Below are 24,624 nucleotides of genomic sequence, written 5' to 3' on the forward strand. Positions count from 1 at the left end.
ACTTTAGCAAAATATAGGAGATTTTAAGTGAATAATTCTCTAATATTGATGAAAAAGTACTGGTTCCACTGGCAGATTATTTCACCTATAATATGAAATGTATCCTAAGTTTTAAGTGAAATAATCTGCCAGTGAAAATAGCACTTACTGACTTAAAAAAATGCTAAAACATACATCTGAAATAAAGACAAAACTAGCTCACATGTAACTTAGATATTTGCGCTAAAAACTAGACCAAAAATACTTTTTTTTGCAGTGTAACATTTTTGTAAGATTTTTATTTAAAAGTAATAAATTATAATTATCGAATTTTGGTCTGACGGCCTCACAAAATCAATCCAGGAGCCACAAGTGGCCCCCGATCCCTACTTTGAACACCCTTGCTCTAAAACTGAACCGTCTGGGTTGAAAATTTGTGAAACAGATGAAAAAAAAAAAATCAAGTTGTTTGTTCCGCTGGCTCAATTCAAGAGCCCAAAAAAAGGCAAATCAGCATAAAAAAGGCAAAGGAAAGCCACTTGACACATTTAGCAATAATCACGACAATATGTCAGCCACAAATGCTCAAAATAAACAGGCAGGGTGGAAAAGGAAGGGGGTGCCTGCTGCTTATGTAATTATTAACCATCAGCTGTCCATCGCCCCCAGTGCTGTGAAGAGGAGGCAGATGCCACATGGCGTAAACATGCCCCCAAAAATCCGTCCATTTGTCCCGGCGCGATCCGGCGAAAAAAAAAAAAAAAGACAAAAAACCCAGAGATTATTTAAAAAAATAAAAAGAAACCGCATTCATAGAAAGTACCAACCAACCTCGCCAACCAACCAGACATCTGCGAAGTTTACAACAAACACAAACACACTCTAATGTATATACAAACAAACACAGGACAGATCCACCCCTCCGTCGCTCACCGTCATAACAGAAAAGAGCTCCAGCTGGCGCCAAGGCGGTGCTACTGTCCAAATCTTCCTGAACAATCCCCATGGTAACAAGGAGACGAAACTGGCCGACTTTAAATGAAACAAAACACAAAGGCCCAAAACTTCCCCTGAAATGTTTAAAGGTAACAGAAAGCAAGAAAAATAATAACAAAAAACAGAAAGAAAGAGTAGCAGCAGCCCCCTTTCCACCACACACAGGTCCTCATCGCATCAGAAATAAACGTAACGGCTGAATATTTGGTAAATTTGGGGTTGGGGGGAAGCAGAGAAGAAGAAACATTCATCCGATGTAGGACTTGTAACAATACTTTGTTTTTGTTTGTTTTGTTTTTTGCAAAAATACTTGATAAAATTCAGAGACAGAAACACACAGGAGAGGCACCGGTCACTGAAACTCCATCTGGTTTTCTTAGATGATAATATTTAAATGACCCCCGGTGATACGAGTCCACACACACACACGCACACACACACACACGCACACACACACACACACGGACATCTCTGTTATTAGACGGAGCAGCTGGTTTCTACGTCGGCGTTTGGCAGGTCGAGTTTAAATCGATAGAGGAAGATCCCGCTGACCTTTTACATCGGAAAAGGAAATATGAATTTTGCTCGTTCAATTCTTGATTCTTATTGTGGTTTCGTTGGGATTCGGTGTAGTCTCCTGTAAAAACACAGAAAAAGAGAATATTTAACCTCAACTTCTCACACTGCAAAAACACCAAATATTACCAAGTATTTTTGGTCCAGTTTCCAGCGAATGTTTCATTTCTCAGTCATTTTTTCTTTGCCTGTCGCAGATCTGTGCCAGAAGAACCAAACTTTGGGCAGGTTTCTTCTTGCATCCTTAATTTTATCCAGTAAAAACATTTTACTACGTTTGTGTTGCAGCTTCAATTTGCCTTGAATAGTTATGCAACTTCTAGTTGATTCAATTGTACCTTTAAAAAATGAGGAAGGAGTTAAAAGCCTTTCGTTTCTTCTGCGCTGCAAAAACAAAATCTTATCGTATTTTTGGAAATATTTTGGAACACATAAAAGAAAATCTAATTTAAAACTTTGTAGCAAGATATCTGAGCTCAATTTATGTCAATAATTCCTCAATGTTGATAAAAGTTTTAGTTCAGTGGAACTTGTACTTTTTAATTAAGGAATTGTTCACTTCAAACAAGCTCCTATGTCTTGCTTAAAAGTTACTTTTAAGTTACTTTTGTCTTATTTTAGGTGTGCTGAGACATTTGCACTAGAAACTAGACAGAAATAGTTGGTAAGATTTTGTGTTTTTGCAGTGCATCTCAGTAAATATTATCATCATCATTAAGTTGCACACTGAGGTAAACGGCGTCTCTGAGGAGGATGAAGCACTTCCTGTTTTTAAGTAATGACTGTAAAGCAGAGAAAGTTATTTTCTCTGCTTTACAGCTGAAGTCACTTCGGTGGAGAAATCCAACAGGTTTCTCTTTATTAAGACATAAATAAATTCTCCTTATAGCGGCCCAGCTTCCAGTCTGTGAAGGTTCATGTTTGTCGTTAAGTTCAGTGAACTTTAGCTTTGTGGAGGATTATCCCAGCAGTCGTTAAAGTTTCAATATCTGCTTTTAAAATTATGACTTTGACTTGAGTCACTGTCTGAACAAAGTGAGAAAAGATGAGGCAATCCCCAAAATTTCAGATCAAGTTGATGACGTTTAAAATTATAGAACGAGGAAATGGGTCAGAAAATATTTTAATGACATGAAACGTGTTATTTTTGCTGCTCAGCTGCTGACATGAGCAGGCAGACAGATGAAGCTGCTGGTCGGATGAGTCATGTTTTTTAAATAAATAACCGCTTTAGGTTGGAAAAACAGCTAGAGTCAATATTATTATTTTTTTTTTTTAACCAAATGAAACTTGCAGAATGTATAAGGAAACATAAAATGCGATGAAGATGTTAAAAGTGTTAAAATTAGTTCAGTAGCAGCAGCAAAATCTGACTGAAAAATGTCAGGAAAAACAACCTTTAATATAAAAACATTTACATTCAGAAATAATTTCTTTAACTCAATTATTGTTACCAAACAGTTTCTGTAAATGGTACATATGAACAGTTTTTAAAATGTATTCTGATTACATTTTTCTGACTGTCTAGGAACGTTTAATTCACAAGTCTTTGTTTCTCAGGGGTGTGAATATGATGCAACATCGGCCTCACTTCCCGATGTTATGTCTAGCAACCATGACAGCAGTAAACACAAGCTAATTCATTAAATTAATTAATTTTACACATAAATATATATTTTTTTAAAAACGCCTAAATGCAAATAAAAAAACTTAAACAGCACAACCAGTTTATGTTTGTTACCTTTTGTGGCGCCAGATTTTAATTTATTTTCTTTAGAACTGTCCATAATAACATTTAGACTTTATCTGCCAGAATGAGGGTGGAGAACCCTTTCGTTCCTACCATCACAAACGTAAACATGCACTTTGCTGAGCCTCACTCTTCAACTGGAACTTTATGTTGAGCTTCTCAAAAACAAAAACAATCTATGTGGTTTTGACATGAACATGTAAAAAAATTTATAAAAAACATCCAATCTGCTTTAAATTATAGTAAAAAAAAATCTGTCATGCTGTGGGCCTTTTTCATTTTCGGGGAACATTTGCCAGAACCTTTAACACCAAGAACTTATTTAGGAATTTGGTATTTAATCAGGATAACAATGAATTGTTCCCAAAGTTAAAGGACGGAGCTCCACAAATTAAAGAATAGTATTTAATTGTATATAAAACCAAAACTAGCTGTTTGTTTTCACACAGTAAAATGCCAAGTTTTTCTACATTTCAGTGCGAAATTATGCAATTGGATTACAACAGTATTTATATTTTCAAGGATGTTTACAAACAAACAAAAAAAAAACCCACAAAAATCTTACCAAGAATTTTTTGTCTAGTTTCTAGTGAAAACATCTCAGTTCACTTGAAATAAGACAAAACTAACTTATAGAAAACGTTTCAGTAAGAAACAGGAGCTTGCTTTGAGTCAATAATTCCTTAATATTGATCTTTAAAAAGTAGATTATTTCACCAACATGGAAAAAAACGTCTTTTTATAAATGAAATAATCTGATGTGCATCTATTAGTTTTTCCTTTATTTCAAGTGTTTTAAGACATTTGCAGTAGAAACTAGACCAACAATGCTGAGTAAAATTTGCCAACATTTCCAGACATGTCTGATCCGAGTCACCGGTAGCGTGGGCTTACCTGAGTCGATCTGGTCGCTGGGCTGGAAGCGCCTGACCTGCGAGTCAATCGAAGGGATGCTCGGGGCAGCAGGGCTTCACCTTGGACCAGGAGTCGATGCAGCTGCACAAACACAAAACCCTCTGATTAGCCGACGCTAATGAGGCAAACTGGGGAGTCGCCCACAAGCTTTCATCCACTTCCTGAATCTCTGGGTAGAAACCAGGAAGCCGGTGGAGGGCAATGAAAGATAAAACCTATCAACTCCTGCTTTTTGATTAAGAAACCAAACAATTAAGAGATATAGCTGCATTTTTAGTGCAAATGCAACATTTGTTTGCTTTAGAAATGTAAGATTTGCTTAGCAGGAACTGTTGCATTATGTCCTCATAATACCACAAATTAGAGAAGCAAAATAATGACAGATAAGAAAAGGAGAAGTGAGTGAAAATATGTAATTTTATCACAATATTTCACAACAACAACAGACTGGATGGTTTTTTAATACATTATGCATCCCTGATAAACTGAACCAAGGCTGAATGTGATTTAAATCGTGTTTATTTTATATATTATCACATATCCAAAGTCTTTGTCATCGTCAAAACTAAAATCACAGCAACTTTTTGTTGTCATTTTAAACTTTTTTCTCACCAATAAACTAAATGTGCAATATTTCAAAACACCTAAATTAATATCGGTTATTGGCCATAACGACAATATTAACAACGGATATCAATATTGGCCCAAATTGTGCATCCCATAAAGAAGTGTGTTCTTTTTTTAGTGTGTCCATAATCCAGTTAACGATTAGTCAACTACTAAATTAGCTTATAAATATTTCAGTAATCGATTAATCCAATTAATAATTTCATCCCCAAAATTTACTCTTAGTTATGAGATCAGGATTTGTGCCACTTTCTTCCAAAATGCTCGTTATATTTAGTAACATTTAACAATGTAATAAAAGCTGATTTGGGTGCAGCACAGTCAGTTTTCAACAAACGTCTCGGGATAAATGTCGCACTAATTATTAGAAAAACTTCGTGTTGTACTTGAAAATAGGAAAAATCTGTATCAGTAATAATTTTACTCTGATTAAATAAAAAATAAGTAAATCTAACTGCATCAAAATGGCCCCCGAACCGCACCTTGGACATCCTTTCCTCATACATTTTCTTCTATTATCAAACATGACAAATCATGTAATCATTTTCAGCTGTTTCACTCTCAGATTCCCTTCCTTCCCCCAATCTCTACTGCTCCGTGGGGAAAATTAAAACTTTCCTCCACGCAATCCAACGGCCACACCTTGAAGAAAAAAAAAAAAAAGTCTGGAGGCGAGCCCGCCTGCGACCAGAGCCGAGGTGAAGTCAGTCATCCGTCTGATCTTGTGTGAAGTTCCCTGGAAAGTAGCGCTAAATTCCAACGCGCTCAGCTTTTCCGTGTGAGGAAATTACACGGACTTTGAGCCCGAGACGTTCTTGTATCTGCTTGCCTCGACGGCTCAGCTGTGAGGCAACTTTGACGGAGAAAAATAAATAAATAAAGAAGGAGCTGAGCGGCGTTATCCCTGCAGAAGCTCGCACTTAAAAACCCGAAGGAGTCGGCGACGGCTGGAAAACGAGGGGGAAATCCAAGAGAGGCTAATTACAGCACACTGCGAAACGCCGGCGTAAATGTGCTGGAACCAGGCAAACACACCAGAGGTCCTTTAACAGATTCATAATTATTAAACCTCCAAGAGGTTTCTGAACATCTGAGGGTGTGCCGAGTTCACTTGTAACGACGTTTTTAACAGTTGGAGAAACATTTGTGGTTCAGTTTAAAGCTGCGAAATTCCAGAGAAGCACATTTGATTCTCTAATAATAATCCAAGTTTAATTTACAAAGCTTTTAAGATGGAACAACCAGTCACACTGTAAAAACAGGATCTTCCCAAGTAACTTCAGTCTAGTTCTGGTGTAAATGTACATTTGAAATTAGACAAACTATTAAAGTAGCTTTTCATCGAGGCTTAATAAGTTAACTTAAAACACGGGAAAAATATCTTGTTATAAGCAAAATAATCTGCCGATGAAACTAGAACGTTTTAAGGAATTATTTACTTAAAACAAGCTCCCATTTCCTGCTGAAAAGTTATTTGTAAGTTCATTTTGTCTTATTTCAAGTGAAACTAGACCAAAATTACTTTGTAAGATTTTGTGTTTTTGCAGTACAGAAGAAACGAATACATTTCCAAGTCAGTGGCGAACCAAACTCCTTCCTCATTTTTTAAAAGCGTAGTTTTGTTGCATCACCTTCCCAAAAGGTCAAATTAAAGTAATTAAAAGTTGCATAACTATTTACAGCAAATTGAAGCTACAAGACAACCGCAACAAAGGTTTTCTTCAAAGCTTTGCTTTGGGTTTAACCAGGATCTGTTAATGACTTATAATTTGAGATCATTTTATATGAAGTGCTATTTAGAGATGTAATTGTTATTTAATAGAGATTTAGTTAATATGTGGTTCAAAGCAGACTATGAACCTCTAAGAAGAGATTACATGTCCAATGTATATCATAGCTATTATGTTTGATTCATTCATCCATTTTTTTTTTAAGTACACTAACATTCATAATACGTCTGGCTCCTTCTTGTCTTCAGATTAGCCAAATGTAGAAAAGGTTTTACTGGATCAACAGAGTCTGGAAAAGATGTGAGGGGAAATGTGCTGTTGACCAAATCGCAAAGCATGTTGTGAATGCTAATGCTAGTTAGCAAAGCCGGTGACGGCGGCAGTGGATAAATAGTTTCCCTCTAATGTTAAGTAGTTTCTCAGTCATTAGCACATTTAGCAGCAACTACATGAGGTTGATTGGTTGTTTTTGCATTTCTTCAGACTCCCACAGCAGCTGAGGGAGGAGAGCAATCTGTTCACAGATCATCTGTCTCATATTAAACTGCTACGAAATGGTGACAGTTTTAACAAATATGTAAAAAAACAAAAACAAAAAAACATATGTTGGTAAAAGTTACAAACTGAAGGAGAATTAACTAAAATAATATTTAGCTGCAGCTCTAAAATCTGAAAATTTATCTATCAGGTGTTTTTGTCAGAGGAGGGCAGCGTACCTAAAAATTTAACTAAAGTAAGAGTCGCACTACTTCAACATACTTTTAATCAAGCAAATGTAAAATGTAGCCATCCAGGTAATTACTCAAGTAAGAGTAAAAAAGTATTTGGTCAAATGTTTACTCAAGTACTGAGGAACTGATCAAACTATCAATCATTTAATATTTAAAAATTACATAATCAGACGGATCAAAAAAATATATATGTATGTTTTTTGGTATTTTAAGAACCAAAATAACAATAATTCATATAAGTAACAAAATAAAGCGAGAGAAATGTTTCCAAATCAGTTTCTTTCAATAAAAAAATCATAAAACTTTAACAAAAACTGCAAGTGTGTTTCTGTGTCTGGTGAAGTTTTGGTTAAAACATGTTTGTTTTTCATTCAGTGGGTAGAAAATAAAGAAATTTTACTCACGTTAGAGTCGAGATACTTCATAATAAAATGACTCAAGCAAAAGTAGAAAGTACAACATAGTCAAAACACTCCTAAAACAAATTTTTTTCAAAACATTTACTCAGGTAATCATAATTGAGTAATTGTAACTAGTTACTATCCAGTTGTGGTTTCTGAGAAACGTGTTAAATACTGAAACAGTTTCCATGGACGTGCTGAACTCTAAATACCTTTTGTGGTAGACGCAGAGGCAGGCCAGCCTGGCGATGGTCTCCCCCTGCACCAGATCCTCCAGACAGATCGAGCACTCCCCGCTGTCTTTGCTCAGCACGTCCGCTGCGAACAAACGCACACACACAAGGCGACAGACAGCGTCATCATCGGCCTTTAAAAACAGAAACAACGCGCGCGCACACACACACACAGCTGTCAGAGCGTCAAGTTACTGGACGCTTACTGTTGTAAGGTAGCGGAGGAGACGTGAGGCAGCTCAGCAGGTGATCCTCGATCCGACCGCCTGGGAAAGGCTTCGAGCAGAAAGGGCAGCGAATACCTGCAGAGGGCAGAGCTGGGATTAGCACAACGGCGTCACTTTGGACAGAGACGAGCAAATAAAACTGAACTCAGATGATGCTACCTCGACTGGGCTGACCTGAAATAGCATCATTCGACTGCGTGCATCCGTATGAAAACAGTGAGTCATGCCTGAGGGAAAGCCAGCACTCAGCCATTCACGGATGTGACAGTCAGGCAGAAACAGCGCCTTGCTGCCCTACATCCCCCCCCCACCTCCTCCTCCATCTGTGAGCCGCTGCCAGCTTGTGAAGTTGTGACCCATTTCCCTACTCTGGCTGAAGGGCTGGCCCAGGAAACCCACCACTCTGCAGCGTTCTGGATCAAAATGTCATGTTTTCAGTCACAACACCACCATCTGCTTGCATCTGATTATCCTGAATGTAGGGCTGAAACGATTAATCGTGATTAATCGGCTACTGAAAGACTATTCTGTTTTTAAATCACCCAGACAGAAGGAAAGTATATTGTTGTCTTTTATCGCTCCAAAAGAAAAACAAGGGGAGGGGGGTCTGACTTTTACGGAGTATAAAAAATCTGGTAGAGCTGCAACGGTCAATTGTGATTAATCGATAACTGAAAGACTGTTCTGTGTTTAAATTAGTCAGACAGTAGGTAAGTGTATTGTTATCACTCCAGAAGAAAAATCATAAAAACCGATAACCAACATCTACATCTGACTTCAATGGAATAGCCAAACGCTGGTAGGGCTGAAATGATTAATCGGATTAACTGTGATTAATCGGTTATTGGGAGACCTTTCTGCTTTCAAATTATTCATACAATAGGGAAGTATACCGTTGTCTTTTACCGCTCCAAAAGAAAATGAAAAAAAACCAACCACAAACCTATGACCAGAACAACTTTTATCAACTTTCTGAGGGGATTCTCACTCTTGTGCAACAGTAAAAATCTAGTGAAACTGAAAGAAATACCTGAATTAATCGTGATTAATCGGTTATTGAAAGGCTGTTCTGTTTTTAAGATATATAAACAGAAGGACAGTATATTATTATCTTTTACTGCTCCAAAGTTGCACCTCTAAATGGTGCAACGTTTAGTGACTTTTTGAGGGGATTATGAATCTTATGGAGTAGTAAACATTTAGTAGGACTGAAATGACTAATCGTGATTAATTGATTCCTAAAACACTGTATAGTGTTTAAACACTGTTTAAACTATTCAGACAGTAGGAAAATATATCATCTTCTACCACTCCACAAGAATGAGAAAAACCGACCACAAACCTCTAATCGGTGCAACTGTTAGGTAATTTCAGAGGGGATTCTGACTTTTATGCAATAGTAAAAATTTGGTAGGGCGGAAATTATTAATCGATTGTTGAAATAATGGTCAACTGATTTTGGAGTCGCTTAATTGCTAGCTGGACTCAAATTGTCATTTGCTGAAAGAACAACCCAGTCAAAGCAGTAATTTAGCCAAATCTGTAAAAAATATCACTGTAAAATTTTAACTTCAGGTGAAGAACCTTCTTTAGCGGTAAATATGTTCTACCCAAAACAGCTTGTGAAATGCCAATTTTAGCTTCACCTGGTTCAAATTCTGTCAAAAAATCATTTAAGTATCTTTAGAAGGAGTTTTATTTACATAGCACTTTTTCAGCAACAAGGCAGTTATTAAAAAAAAAAAAAGAAAAGATCTGCAGATGTACCTTTTACTATGAATAATGAAGTGTGCACTAAAGAAATGCTACATTATTGCACTTTAGGCAATAAAATGCTTATTTTCTTATTAAAAAAGTAATCATTTGCATGTTTTAATGCATTTCTAATGTATCAATAAAAGGCTTAAAAGGTTAAATTAAATACCTGCAGGACATGTAGATTTTTTAAAAATCAAATTAAATTGATGGTCAAACTAATCGATTATTAAAATAACCGTTAGTTGCATGTACAGCTTCACCTCTTTTGCAAACTCATCCCCCCTCTAAAAAAGGAGAAACACACTCGGTTGCTTCATGTTTTTAACTTGCACGCTGGAGGATTGTCAAAGACAACGGCTGTCATACGGAAACGTGAAAGAGCTTCTGTGTCGCCACTTGCCGTTTTACGCCACCGCTCCGCTGCAGACAATGGGGTCTCTGATGGTTTGAGTCAGCATGCGAGCACGGGAAAAGAGATTAACTGTCCAGGAATGTAAATTCCCCCAATAATCCAGTTTAATTTCAGACCAGGTTGATTCAGGGGGATTTTATTTAATTGAACTAAATCCTCACCGTTTTATCAAAACGTAATTATATATCTTGGGAAAACAGGATTAAATATTCAGATAGTTTAATAATGTGGAGCATCATGCGTAACCTCCCCCTCCTTGGGTATCGGTGTGATAATCTTTTTTAGAAATAATACATTTGTTATTTCTCTAAGTTCATAAAACAGCGGGTTAATCTGACATTGACAACATGTTTTTAATTTCCTCTTGTGCAATGCTTTTATTCATTATTTAGTCAATGGAGTTTAAAGGTTTAAACCTGTCAGGAAAGCAAGATCAATTTACCTGAATTAGCTCATATGGCTAATTCTGGCACATTTACATGATTAGTTGAAGTGATCATGTTAAATAGATAAAATAACACAGACAGTGCAGTTTTCTGTTGAATCAGACGTTATTTTGTCAGCACAGTTATTGTAAATTCAACACATCGACCTACAACTTGGCTACTTTTTATAATAAATAATGCTTCTGTGTTTTAGACGAACATTTGCTGATTGTTATGAAAGCATAAACATTCATTAGCTGCATTTAACAAACTTGTGTCTTAGAAATGCACCGATCCATTAACCAGACATTGGAATAGGCAGATTTTCCCCATCCAGGCTTCAATTTAATTATAGTTTTCTCATTAAATGCATCAAAAATAGAAACTATTGCCGTTTTAATCCTACAAATACATAGAATATATTCTTAGATGGACAGTTTCTCAGCTAGTTTTGACTTTGATGGGCTCAGATTGGTGTGGAAAATGTCAAGTATGGAAAATTCTGAATTTACTTTTTTCTTTATCCAAAAAGGCATTAAAACTAAGAAATCCCACTATTTTTGGTATACAAACTCATCAACCACCAGCATGTGCCTTGAGGCACTTTCATTTCTGGAAAAGCAGTAATCAGTGATCCAGGAAATGTTTTGCCCAATTTTTCTTTGATCAGTTTGTTGAGTTTTGTTTATAGTTCCGTAAGAACCACAACTATTTTAAACCAATAACAAACTTTGATCCATCTTTCTTCAACGATAGCTAAAAAATGGTTTCAGTTCAACCTACAGCTTGAACTTTGATGTACATTTTGTATTTAGTTGGGAATTAAAAGGTTTGGAAACAACGCTCTCTTTAACAAATGAGTATATTTCTTTTCATTGCTTAATATTCTATTGGATTCACAACTATAGGTTCTAAAATGAAAATTAAATCAGTCAAAAATCAGCCCAGTATCGGCTTGAGAAGAGTCTGATCGGTGCATCTAAGCGATTATATGTCGAGTAAAAACACATTTACAGAGACTGTGAAGTTGATTAACTTGTTTGGACAAGTTAAAGAAATTACTTGGAGCCAAGTCTATTTCTGTGGCAAACATTATGAAAATTATATAACAGATATATATTCCTGACTGTGTTTACTTACTGCCATGTCGGTTGTTAACACGGTAAAGGCCGATCCAAGCCTCCGACACCGGCCGCTGGTGTGTGCCACGAACCCGGGCGGACCTTGCCCCGACGCTGCGGGCGGAAGAGTGCCGATTCCCGGGGAGCCTCTCTGAAAAAGTGCGGTGTGGCGTGCGGCCTGTTTCCTCCCCGGCTTGGCGTTCCGCTTCGGCGGGGGCCTCCGGGCTCACCCCGCCGTCCTCCTCGGGTTTCCCCTCGCTGTTGTTGTCGTCACCCGGAGACGCCTGGCTAATGCCGGACGGTATGCTGCGGTGATCCGCGGGGCTGCCGTCGGCGCTCGCCCCTCCATGCTGCCCCAAGTCCGAGTCGCTCCCTTCCTCAGATCGGCTCCGGTTGGCCTCCGTTTCCTCGAAGCTCACCGAGAAGTCGACGACGAGGCTGGTGGGCCTGGTACAGCGTGGTCGGCGATAGGAATCACGCTTAGTGCCATCTTTCCCGAAGGGAGAGGGAAGCGGGTCTTGAAGGCGACTCGCTCTCGTCCCCATCTCTAGCAGCGGGCTGGCTAAACGCTGGCTAATTCAGCACACAACAAGGGGACGGGTTCACCTCAAAACGACCCTTAAAAACACGTTAAATGTTCCGACCGAAGCCTCGAGTACAAGCAGCCTCTTGGTAACGACTTCTTACGGAAGAGAAAGCAGCTGGCGGGCCGGTCTGGATGATCTCTCCCCAGCTTTTAGTCCGTCCTTTCCGTCCACATTTTCCTTTATTTTTGACGTGACCGTTAAAGCTGCTGCAGCGGAAATGAGAGCGCGTTCACTTCCTGTTGGAGCTGCGCGCACACACGGACAGTTACGGTACAGTAAATGGGACAATTTCTAATTTTATTGATTTAAAACATATATTTTTCAAAAAGTTGTTGTGCGAAATAATAATAATAACAATAGTAACAAGGTACAGTAATTTTAAAGCTTCATTAATGACTTAAAACATACACCACGTTAGCAAACGTTAGCATAAATACGTAAAACGTATCTAATAGACAAAAACTCCATAAAAATGCAAATAATTAAATGAAAATATGTGCGTACATTTCTACAGGTCTACTCAAAAGTAACAGTATCACGACAGACGACCAGGGGAGAATGTTTTTTGTAAATATGTAGAACATTGTTGGCTTTTACACAAAGTTTATTATAGAAGAAGAAATCGTAATGCAGGTCAGGTATTTTATGCTTTGCTACCACTAATAGTTCAGATCTCGGATCAGAGGTTTGAGGAGAATCAGTCTGACAAGTTTTATTTTATTTTTAAGGAGTGATCTAATACCGGGGGCTGCACAGTGGCACCAACTGCGTGCGCGCGCACACACACACACACACACACACACACACACACACACACACACACACACACACACACACACAGCCCAAAAACATGACCGTCGGGTTAATTGGCCTCTCCAAATTGCCCCTAGGTGTGAGTGTGTGTGTGTGTGTGCATGGTTGCTTGTCCTGTCTGTCTCTGTGTTGCCCTGCGACAGACTGGCGACCTGTCCAGGGTGACCCGGAACGCCAGCTGGAGATGGGCACCAGCAACCCTCCCGACCCCACCAAGGGACAAGAGTGCAAGACTCACGGCGGAGTCACGGTGCCATCTAGTGGATTAAGTTTTTTATTCACATTTTAAAACCCTCAAGATTATTCATAATCTTTAAATTAAATGAAATATATTTGTTTATTTGTATATGTGTTTAAATATGTTTTCATTATGACACAGAAGTGTTCAAAGTGTGGTCCGGGGGCCATTTCTGGCTCTTTCATTAATTTTGTGCGGCCCAACTGCAATTCAAGAATGTTACAAATTTGACCAGGTGGTTGATACAGAGCTTTTTTTATTTTCAATCAGGTCAAAATTATTAATAACATAATCTTCTTATAATGACAACAACGTACGACACAAAGTGTTTGCCTTTTTATAACCAAGCTTTTATAATAAGTAGAACCACATATTTTACAGAAAAACTGACTTTGCCACATTCATCACCTGAATAAGACGGTGATGTCTTCTCTGATTGGCTGATAGATGATGAGCGCTACAGCTGAATTATGAATATATCTCATGTAACTGTTTACTTCATTCCTGCCGTGATTTTTCATGACTTATCATGTGAACAAACTTATTCACAGGTGATTTTAATTACATTTTTATTTAATGGAAACACCACAATTGCGACATTATCGGGGGTTCAGTGTTAGCAGAATATAGATAAAGATTTTCCCATATTTGTAATAGAAACTCAGCTACTGTTTGGTAGAACCAGAAGACCTGAGAGGACTGAAAGGTTGATACAGCAGCAGCAGATATATGTATTTTGTGCAAAGTCATTCAGTTATTTATAAAGTAACAGAAGTATTTTAAAGTCTATAAGCTACAGGAAGTGTAAAGACTTTAAAACTGCTGTGTAGAGGGTTCTTAGTTTCCTCTACTTTCTAAAGGTTTGAGCTAAATGTTTTTAATTTCTACTTATTGGTTGGGAAGAGATGAAGCAGTGACCAGAAAGTTGTGCAACATCCGTTTAGTGTGTTTTCATATTTTGGAAGTTTATTGGAGATGTTTGCACTGTTAAAATCTCCAAAAACAATGATTAGAGAAGATGGATGTCATCCTGAAGAAACCTCCTTTCCTCGGGTCCTGAGATGTTCCTCATGGAAACTGTTTGGAAAAGAAGAGAGTCAAGAAGAAGAACTTCCTGTCGTATCGTCCACCCTGTAGGTTCATATAGGAAGTTAGCACTTCCTACATGAATCTTCCTCACTCGATGTGAGAAATGGCGCAGATTCTCACTCTTCTTTTTCATCTGTTTCTAATCAACACACTTCAAATTCAAGGTAAAAGCTGTTTTTTTAATGGTCGTGTTTTACATTTTAAAGTTTTGAGCATTTTCTTTTTGTTCTAAATTAATCCTGTTGCAGATCTGGTATATCACTGTAAACGTGTCGACCTCATGAAACAAAAGCAGGAAGGAAGAATGTTCAGTTTACCAAGATAAGAAATATTTAAAGTTTTAAAATGTTAAACTTTTGTTCACTTTTATTCTCACTGAAACTCTTCCATGTTCACTAATTTACAAACTACAGAAATTAAACTTAAATTACAAAACCTTTGCTTTAGATCTGTAGAAATTAGAATTACTAACCTCTTATCAAGTCAGATGATATTCTTATAACTCTTTATAATTATTAAAATTATTTTTATCAGATTAATCGTTGCTCTGTTTTACTATTTCTGTTCAATGCCTTGTTTTATTTATTAATTCTTCTTGAACAATCTCTCACTGTGTGTTAGTTCTGGTTTGGTCAGATTAGATTGTGAAGTAAGTTTGAACGTTTTTTTCTTTCAAATTATGGAGAAAATTAACATAAATTAATACTATAAGGAAAATATGCAAAACAGTCTTCAGATATAAAACATTCACTTTGTCTGTTTATATGTTACATATGCTTTATTTTTACAAAAAGCTTTGCCTCTTTTCTCCACTGTGAAAATAGAACAAAAAATCCAGCCTTTGATTTAAATGTATTTATTCACAGGGAAAACAAGATGTCAAGAAATAAGACAAATGTTTTTTAATGCTGGTGCCACATTTATCGCCACCTCTTAAACCTCAGATAAAATAAAAATATCTGAAGCAAAAACAAAATGGAAACCTATAAACAAGTAAAGAAATGGGTGTAGGAAGTAAGAAAAACTTGAAAAATAGCACATATACTTGTTAAATCCAAAAGCTGCACATTACATTTACAACGATGTATCAGGGCGACACAAACAATATTTATTTAAGAAATAATAATGACACTGACAACATATTTGTATGTAGTGTAGTAATAAGCTCTTTTTTAGATGAACAATATAGACATTTTACTAAAACACCTCAGTCTGTTCTGTCTAATGTACTTGACAACTTTGTACTGATCTCAGTTTAGTTTTAAGTTTATTTTGTTTTCTGTGTTTCAGGTTCCTCTGCAGTGACGGATGTATTTGTGAAAACTGGAGATGATCTCATTCTTAATCTCACAGCTAAAATTCCATCATATTTTACCATTTGGTCATGGCAATTTACAAATAAGGCAGTAATAACATTTATAACTGGCTCCAAACCAGCTGTTCAAGAGAGTCATACTGGAAGAGTTGAAGTTCTTGATGAAAACTACAGTGTGAGACTGAAGAATCCACAAAAGTCAGACAGTGGCATTTATACTGCAAGGGTTGCAACGCCTAAAGATATAGAACTAACTCAGTACATTGTTACAGTTCAAGGTAAGTATTTTCATATATATATTTCTGATCAGTGTATATTATAAGTAGTTACATGTGACTCTAAATGGATGAAGAAGTTGAAACACCAAAAACTGTAACCTACAGAATGACTCAGATAAATATTATAAACTAAAAACAATGCTTTCAGTAATTAATTCTAACTACTTTCTTATACTGTACAATTCTGCTTACATTTAAATTTCTTCATGGAAAAAGGAGTGAGGAATACTGAGTATTCAGTGGAGTTTTTCTGCTTTGGATCACCCAAAAGCAAGTGAATTGGAATGACTGAATGATGCCATATAGATGTATCACTTCTATATTTACAAAATCACTATTATTGTTATTGCTTGATTAGATCGCACTTCAATTTCTTGTATATTCATATATACAGCATTTTTTTAGCTGGTTCAGAGCAAACAACACATTTTCACACTGTTCCTCAAAGAGAGATAAAATGTGAAGTAAGATGCCAAGATTTTAAAAATCTTTAACTTCACTGCCTGTTTGTTTAAAACTTAAAGTGAACATTTGCTTTTAAATCCTTCCTCTACACATTTAAGTCAATCTGTTGTGGTCTATATAAAGTGGAACTGCAATGCTGAAGTCCTTGTTTTTGAAGCTCCTTGAAGAAGTGACAGCATAGTTACCTTGAAAAAGTAACTTACTTACTTTTCTGATTTTTTTAAAGTAATGAAGTTAGATTACAACTTACTTCATTAGTTACTTTAAGCAGCTGCCAACAACCACCTGAGAGTTGAAAGTGACTTATTATATGAATTGATAGTAAAAAGATTAACAAATATTAATTCATAATTGTTAAAATAAGTTTAAAAACAATGTAAATACAGTAAAAAATCTCGAAAAGTTATAATTTTTCATGTATTAATGTTTCTGTCGTTTAATTCAAGGATATTGCGATCTGTAAATCTGCAATCAGCTAGTAAGCCTCTTCTGGGATCGATTGGTAGTGTAGTGCCTCCATCCTCTACTGAGGGGTTTTCGCGCTCTTTTCATTGCAGTAAACTGCTGTTTGTCCCGTTTTTAAGAGCGTAACAGTAACACTAGCTACCACACAGGAAACAACGAACGTTGATGTTACTATCTTTAGCCGACTCAAACTCAAATACCCTCAAAATGTTTAAAATGCTCCTGCTTGTTCGTGACCACAAGGTGTCACTGTTGGACCTCAAAGTGTGGTCCAATGCTCTAAGCGCCCATTTTTCTTCTTCGTGATTTTGTGGTATGCTTCACTTTCTGTTCTTACCATGCTGAGAACAAACGGACAGCGAGGGATCCTGAAGAATTAGGAGGGAAATTTTAAAATTATCGCCACTGGAAAACAGAATGAGGTATAAAACTTATGCATATATAAATATGCTATATAAATATATATTATAAATATGCTTATGTATGTTTTGTTATAAGAAAACTCATTTTTTATTTAGTCATTGATTTATTTGTTCATATGTAAACTTATGCTGAAAACTACACATCTTTTGTTAACATTAATCTGTTTTATTTGATTTAAAATGAATTAAGTTTTATATTTGTTTTAAAATGCTCCCTGTGAACATTTTGCAATTGTATGGGTTAAACTTGACCTACAATCCTTTACTTTTTTTCTTTTGGGGTGTTTTCATTGTGTCTGCAAAAGCAAAGGCGAAATAAAAGTACAATCAATTGGAACAACCTGCGTCTGCAAATACAGCATAAAAGTAAAGATATATTTATGTAGGACAGACTTAGTTTGTTCAAACGGTTCATGGAGAAAGATCATGTAGTAACTTGACTCAGTGTATGGCTATCTATCTTTCTGAAACCGAAACTTTGAATATGAACGTACTACACTACACTACCCATGTACTTTTAGTTTGATCACTAACCTAGTTTACTGAAACGGTCTCCTGGGTCAAATAGATAGAAGTTTAACTTAGAAATGTTTTACATTGATAGAACTTGAACAGATTGATAGAATTTTAACATAACAGGTGTGTGCTTAAATATTATTATATATCAGTTAAATCAAATCAGTTTTTATCTACTGCCAAATTATATTAATGTGAAAAGATGTCAAAAATTAATCAGTTTTAAGAATAATTTTACCAGTTTTTTTTAAAAGTAGTTTTATCTCCTTTGAGGATATCCAGGAAATGAAAATGAGTTTGAAACAACCGTCCTATGAGTTTGTGTAAGTTGTGGCACAAATTACTGCTAAAGCAATCAGTGTTCAATTCAGAATAACAACAGCGTCATCTGCTGGAGAAATGGCCAAATCAATACAGCTTTATTTATGAAGCACTTAAATTACCAAAGGGACAAAAGTTCTGTACATAATACACAGAAGAACATTACAAACTCCATTAGACACTAATAATAATGCCAGGAAGTTAAATATTAACTTATTTAATGTCTTATGTTTTCATCTGTTTTTAGAATATATTTATAACCTCATATGTCAGTTTTAGTTTTGTTGCAGTTAAAACAATATTATTGTCGCTCTTCTCTCCCAGCATCAGATGTGATTAGCTATCACACATGAAAAAGTTTGTTCATGCGATAAGTGTGTGATTTTGATGATTTTGATTTCACCTCTTATTTAATGGAAACACTGCAATTGAGAAGTTGTGTTTTTTTTGTGTGTTTTTTTTGGGCTTTAGTGGACTATAGATAAAGATTTGGGTATATTTGTAATAGAAACCCAGCAAATGTCGCCCCTAACGACTCATTTTTAGTTTTTCCATTTTCTTTTTATTTCCAGACGTCAAACTGTGGAGATGAAAGGTTCAGGAGTGAATCATCCCCAGATGTTCCTCCTCCACGAGTACTGCAGCGCCACCTGGGGGATAACAGGAGATCCTGATCCAGGAGGGACGGACGGTACTTGAAGTGGGATCTTGGTCAGATCCAGGAATCTTTTCCAGATGGAACTTATTTGGAAAATCTTAACATTGAAGATGGATTCTGATAAGATTCCTGAATTACTTCAGTTTACCTTTCAGTTCAGCTCTTTCTTCAATGCAACAGACTGAACCTGAAGCCCCATTGGGTCAGACAGAACCCAATCTTAAATGGATCCTCTATAGGGTTAAAGGTCAGGGAAATCAAGAACTGGATCTCTATAAACACTGAACCAGATTTGGTTCTTTTGGCGATATGGGTCAGTACCAAGTCTTGCTGGAAAATCAAATCAGCATCTCCATGCAATTTGTCAGCAGAGGGAATCATGAAGCGCTCCAGAATTTTCTGCATAAACTGGACTTCAGGAAACCCAGTGGACCAGAACCAGGAGACGAGGTGGGACCTCAAGCTTCACTCTGGACTTCAACCAACATGGACTCTGTGCTTCTCCGCTCTTCAGACCCTGACACCTTGATTACAAAATGAAATGCAGAATTTTCTCTCCTGTGATGAAAGGACTATGGACCAAAACTCAACAGTTCACTTCTTTTTCACCTTCGCCAGGTAAGACGACTGATGTCTCTGGTTCATGGGTGGGTTGACACAGGGAATGTGAGATTTGTCACCCTTGTCTAGCACAAACCTCTCAAGGTCGTGGTTCTTCCTGCTGCCGATGCACGCTTCTTCCTTCCACTCAATTTTCTGTCAATATGCTTGGATACAGAACTCTGGGAATGACCAGTTTCTTCAACAATGACCTTTGTGGCTCCTTGGAGCCGTTGACTCTGTGCAGTCAGCAGTCTTCTCCATGATTGTGTAGCCTACTGAGTGAGGGACCGCTTAAAGGTGTTCTGAGTTAATTGGCTGATTAGGATGTGATGCTACAAGTTTCCATTAATTACATTTTCACAGTACTGTAATCTAAGACACTAAATTTTGGGAATTTTGTTATCTATAAGTCATAATCATCGGAATTATAATTCTATAAAATATACGAGTTTCACTTTCTGAGATGAGAAATAGTGCGCAAAATTTTGTGCAACCTTAAAATTTTTTTTTAGATGTCATGGTTCTCCACAATCCTTCAAAATATTAGTAGCCATTAGTTTCTATTCTCCCTGAAAACCTGAGATCAGTAGAGACTGTTGGTGTCTTTAAATCAGGACTGAAAACTATATTTACTAGAGGTGCATCGATTTATCTGTTCCGATTTCCTTCATTTTGGGCGATCGGCCGATTTTTACATGTGAAGCCGATCTTATTCACCGATCTTATCTTGCTTGTCAAAGGTCTAAGAATCAACCACTGTCCTCTTTTGCTCTCCAGTGAGAAAGGTTTGACTGGCAGACCGGCCCTCCATGTTATGTCTGCACATTTACAATTAAAAATAGTTGCCCCTCTATTGCCCACTCATCAATTTTCTCACTATATTGAGCAACATTTCTGTTTGCAACTTGTTGTTGCAAACAAAATATATGTATAGTAATGTGATAATTTAAATTAATGTCACCTCTTTTATTGTATTTCCTATTTTTGTGGGAAACACTCTGAATTTGATTTAATTTGCCTTAACAGCTAACCTATTTAAATACTTAAGCCTTAAACACAATATGTAGAAACGTCAGCAAAAATAACTGAATAATAATATGCATCGTATCTACGTGAAAGATTTGTTGATCTGATTATTTATTTTCATATAGTTTAACTCTTACATGTAATGAAGTCATTCCAGGGTAGGAATACATTATTAAATACTGTTATAGAATGTAAAGCACTAAAGACTGTTTGGGAAATAAAGTGACATCTATTGTCATTTTAAGATAAACATTTAAATGCCAACAAGTGCAAAGTCAGAGATGCACTTTCAATAACAGCTTGATCTATGTAATCATTTTTAGTGAAGCTGTATTAATCACCATTTTAAGCTCAATGTTTTTATTATTTGAGTTATAAATCATTAACAACGTTTAAACCTTCATAATTTACATTTTAATCAAACATAGTCTCGTCATTTCCCGCCATCATTCATGGGCGTCTTCTCGTGAGCTGAAATCAAAGCTCATTGGTTCTTCCCAAAACGTCAGGATCAGGTGGGCGAGAAATTGTTCGCGGCAGATTCAAACAGAACCAAGAAACAGTGGCGTAGATTTAAACAAGGTGTTTTCACATCAGGTAAGATGACTGAAGTCACAATTGTTGCTTGGTTAAGTCGGGAAATGTCAGTGCATCTGTCGTACTTTAGATAGAATAAGTATGTCGAAGTTTCTGGTTCATTTTGATTCTCCTCATGTATTTGATGCATTGCGGGGATAATTTTCCTGACCATATCGGTCAAGTCTCCCGTTTTGGCCGGAAAACTACCGTTTTTTACCCCTCTTTCTCGCCGTGTCATTATTTTCCCGCAAGTATCTCGTATTCGGTCCCCCTCCACCGGTGTGAGCGGACGGCGACATTTCCGGTTTTCTCATATCCAAAACTTGACGTGTACCGCAGTGAAGTTAGTTTCAAGTTGAATCCATATTGGATACTCGAGCTCCGCGGAGTAAGCGGCGTTTAGCTCAAGGTTGATCCGATTTATGAACGCTTATTTCGACCAGCCGTTCTCTAAAGGCTTCTTTCCTCAGAGGTTCGCTTAGGGACCGTCAACAAATTTCCGAACCAAACACTCCTGACAAAGAAATGTAAATGCATGTCTTGCCTTGTGACTGACATAAAAAAGCGATCATTCATGCTATTACATGAGACACACTATTGTCTATTAAATTTTTAAGTTATACTCAATATTTTAAATAATAGTAATATTAAAAGGTTTTGGACCAAAGTGTGAATTGAGTCTTGGTTAGGGTTAGGCAGTAGAAATGAAGGGAAAGTCCCTGCAAAGAGATCGATCTATCTATCTATCTATCTATCTATCTATCTATCTATCTATCTATCTATCTATCTATCTATCTATCTATCTATCTATCTATCTATCTATCTATCNTCTATCTATCTATCTATCTATCTATCTATCTATCTATCTATCTATCTATCTATCTATCTATCTATCTATCTATCTATCTATCTATCTATCTATCTCGACAAAATATGGAAAAGTTCAAGGGGTGTGAATACTTTTGCAACCCACTGTGAATTAGGTAAACAAATATTGGACCCACTGCTGTTTTATCTCTCGGTTGTTTAGGTGAATGATAACATATTTTTGTCTCATCACTCATTTAATCTATCAGGTCAGTCGGATTCTTTGGGGGCCCAGATGAAATCCCTCAGTTTGCTACTGCTTCTGAATCTGTTCTTTTCTGGACAAATTCAAGGTAACAGATGAATTATTTTAATGTATGTATTTTTTAACCTTACACTAACTTAGTCCAGTTTCTGAAATCAGCTGTCGATGACAGTAATTAAATACTTTTTGGTTACAGTAAATGGCTCGTAACGGATTGAAATGGGTCAAAGTAATTAAAAACAGCTTTTGTTTCAATCTAGTGTCTCCTTGAATGTTATGTTGTTACCCGAGACTTTGGGTTTGCATTTATATCTAATTCTGAAAATTAAAATTAAATAGGCTTACTGTTTCATGACTTTGGACACAATTGGTTGGATTCTGATTTTAAAAAAGAAAATGAGGGTGTTTGAGTGGCAACGTCCTTAATAATTTCCATAGTTAGATTTCTGAACAAGACGAGGTAACACTTTATTTGACGGGTTGTGCATAAGACTGACATGACCCTGTCATAAACATGGCATAACATCTGTCATGAACATAAAGAAGTCTTTATGAATGTTTGACAGTTGTCATACATTGTCATTCGGTTAATAATGACATTTTTAATGCAAAGTTGCTCTAAAAGTCGATTAAAAATGCCAACTTTGGATGATTTTGTAAATTATGATAATTTAATGCAAAGTTGGCATTTTAATGGACTTTCGATGCAACTTTTAGAGCAACTTTGCATTAAGTGTAATTATTTACTGAATGACACGTCATGACAACTGTTATAAACATTCATAAAGACTCCTTTATGTTCATGACAGATGTTATGCCATGTTTATGACAGTGTCATGTCAGTCTTATGCACAACCCTTCAAATAAAGTGTTACCCAAGACAAACAGAAATCAAATCAAATTCAGTGTTATTGTTGTTGTAAATCTTGTTTTTAACACTTTTTAATAATGTTTGTGTGAACCTTTATACCTGATGCTGCTGTTACACCTGAATTTTCCCTTTGTGGGACAATAAAGGATTGATATATCTATTTTGTTTGAGTTACTGCAGGATGATGTTAAACAGGCTGTTATTGCTTGAAAAAACCTTAAATGTTGCTGAATTAAACCAAGAGTGAACCAGAATCCCTCCACAGTAATAGAAAACAGACATCGCCAATTATTGCAAATGCTTAAGGCCATTTCTTGGCACCAAGGATGGCAAACTAGTTATTATATTAAGGGGGAATTAAAAGTTTAAACCGGGTCAGGTCTGTTTTCAGAACTTTATTATTAAATCATCCTTTCACAGCCAGACTTTTTTTTTGTCTCATTAAAATTTATTTCATGAAGCATTAAAGTTTAACTCAAAAAACAAAGACATTTTTTCATATGTATTTTTTTTTTATTTGGTGTTGTGCTTTCTGTTTTATCTAAAATGAATTTGTTGTGTTTCAACAGGTTCCACTGAGATGATCCAAATGTTTCTGCCAACTGGAAAAGAATCAACTATCAGTTTACCTATAGATAAGCTTCCTGAAAATTCCACGGTTTTATGGCTTGATCATTTAAATAGGACCATAGCAATATATTATCCAAATGGAGAAACAAAAGTGGAGCCGCCTTTTGAAGGAAAAGTGAAGATTTCTGGACCAACATCCCTGATGTTTCTGAGCCCACAGAACTCAGACAGTGGATTTTACTTTGTAAAGGTGATAAGAGATCAGATTCAAACTATAAAGTTCAACATCACATTTCAAGGTAGGTTTCTCAGTATTTGAGATATGTATATTATAAAGACCTGCTTAGAAATGAAAGCTCTTTACCTGTAATCAGCAGATCAGCGCTGTTAGAGTTAATGTTACTTTAGTGTCTTTAAAGCTTCTGTTAGTTTGTTTTTGTTTTTTTCTTAAAATGTCCATCTGGCTCAATCGGAGCTCTGACAGCATCACACAGTTCATTAAAAGCTGTCTTGTCTTGAATCTGTAGCTCTTTTGTAAATTATGACAATAATTTCTCCAAAACATTTCATACGTACCTGAAGACCTGAATAAATTACCAACGTTTCCGCTAATGAATTATGAATATAATCTCGTGTATCTGTTTACATCCGAATCTGTCATGATTTTTAATGACTTGTTGCGTGAACAAATTTATTCATGTAATTTTAATTTAATTTCTTATTTAATGTTTTTTTGACATTAGCAGAATACCAACAAATATTTGCACGTATTAGTAATGGAAACACAGCAAACGAGGAGTTAAGAGTATTTTGGTTTAAACCAGTTGGAAAACATATTGTTGCTTAATAACATCA

The 24,624-nt window shown here is 36.3% G+C and overlaps 2 protein-coding genes across 2 annotated transcripts in view; one reads left to right on the forward strand and one right to left on the reverse strand.

Annotated features, from left to right (window-relative positions):
- Positions 1-244: 244 nt before the first annotated feature.
- LOC103479533 (E3 ubiquitin-protein ligase znrf1) lies at positions 245-12,703 on the reverse strand. The gene is made up of 5 exons (XM_008434017.2): positions 11,901-12,703; positions 8,145-8,240; positions 7,918-8,023; positions 4,196-4,297; positions 245-1,612 (listed from the first exon to the last, which is right to left on the reverse strand). The coding sequence occupies exons 1-4, from the start codon at positions 12,424-12,426 to the stop codon at positions 4,240-4,242; spliced, it is 786 nt and encodes a 261-aa protein (XP_008432239.1). The 5' UTR covers positions 12,427-12,703; the 3' UTR covers positions 245-1,612; positions 4,196-4,239.
- Positions 12,704-17,367: 4,664 nt separating this feature from the next.
- The window catches only part of LOC108167118 (uncharacterized), an 18,012-nt gene continuing 10,755 nt past the window's right edge, over positions 17,368-24,624 (forward strand). Inside the window, exons 1-4 of the mRNA XM_017310199.1 lie at positions 17,368-17,553; positions 18,963-19,666; positions 22,333-22,416; positions 23,769-24,068. Coding sequence (XP_017165688.1) covers positions 19,585-19,666; positions 22,333-22,416; positions 23,769-24,068 — 466 coding nt within the window. The 5' untranslated portion in view covers positions 17,368-17,553; positions 18,963-19,584. The remainder of the gene's footprint in view (positions 17,554-18,962; positions 19,667-22,332; positions 22,417-23,768; positions 24,069-24,624) is intronic.

The sequence above is a fragment of the Poecilia reticulata genome, linkage group LG17 (genome assembly GCF_000633615.1).
Source record: "Poecilia reticulata strain Guanapo linkage group LG17, Guppy_female_1.0+MT, whole genome shotgun sequence".
Classification (NCBI taxonomy): Eukaryota; Metazoa; Chordata; class Actinopteri; order Cyprinodontiformes; family Poeciliidae; genus Poecilia; species Poecilia reticulata.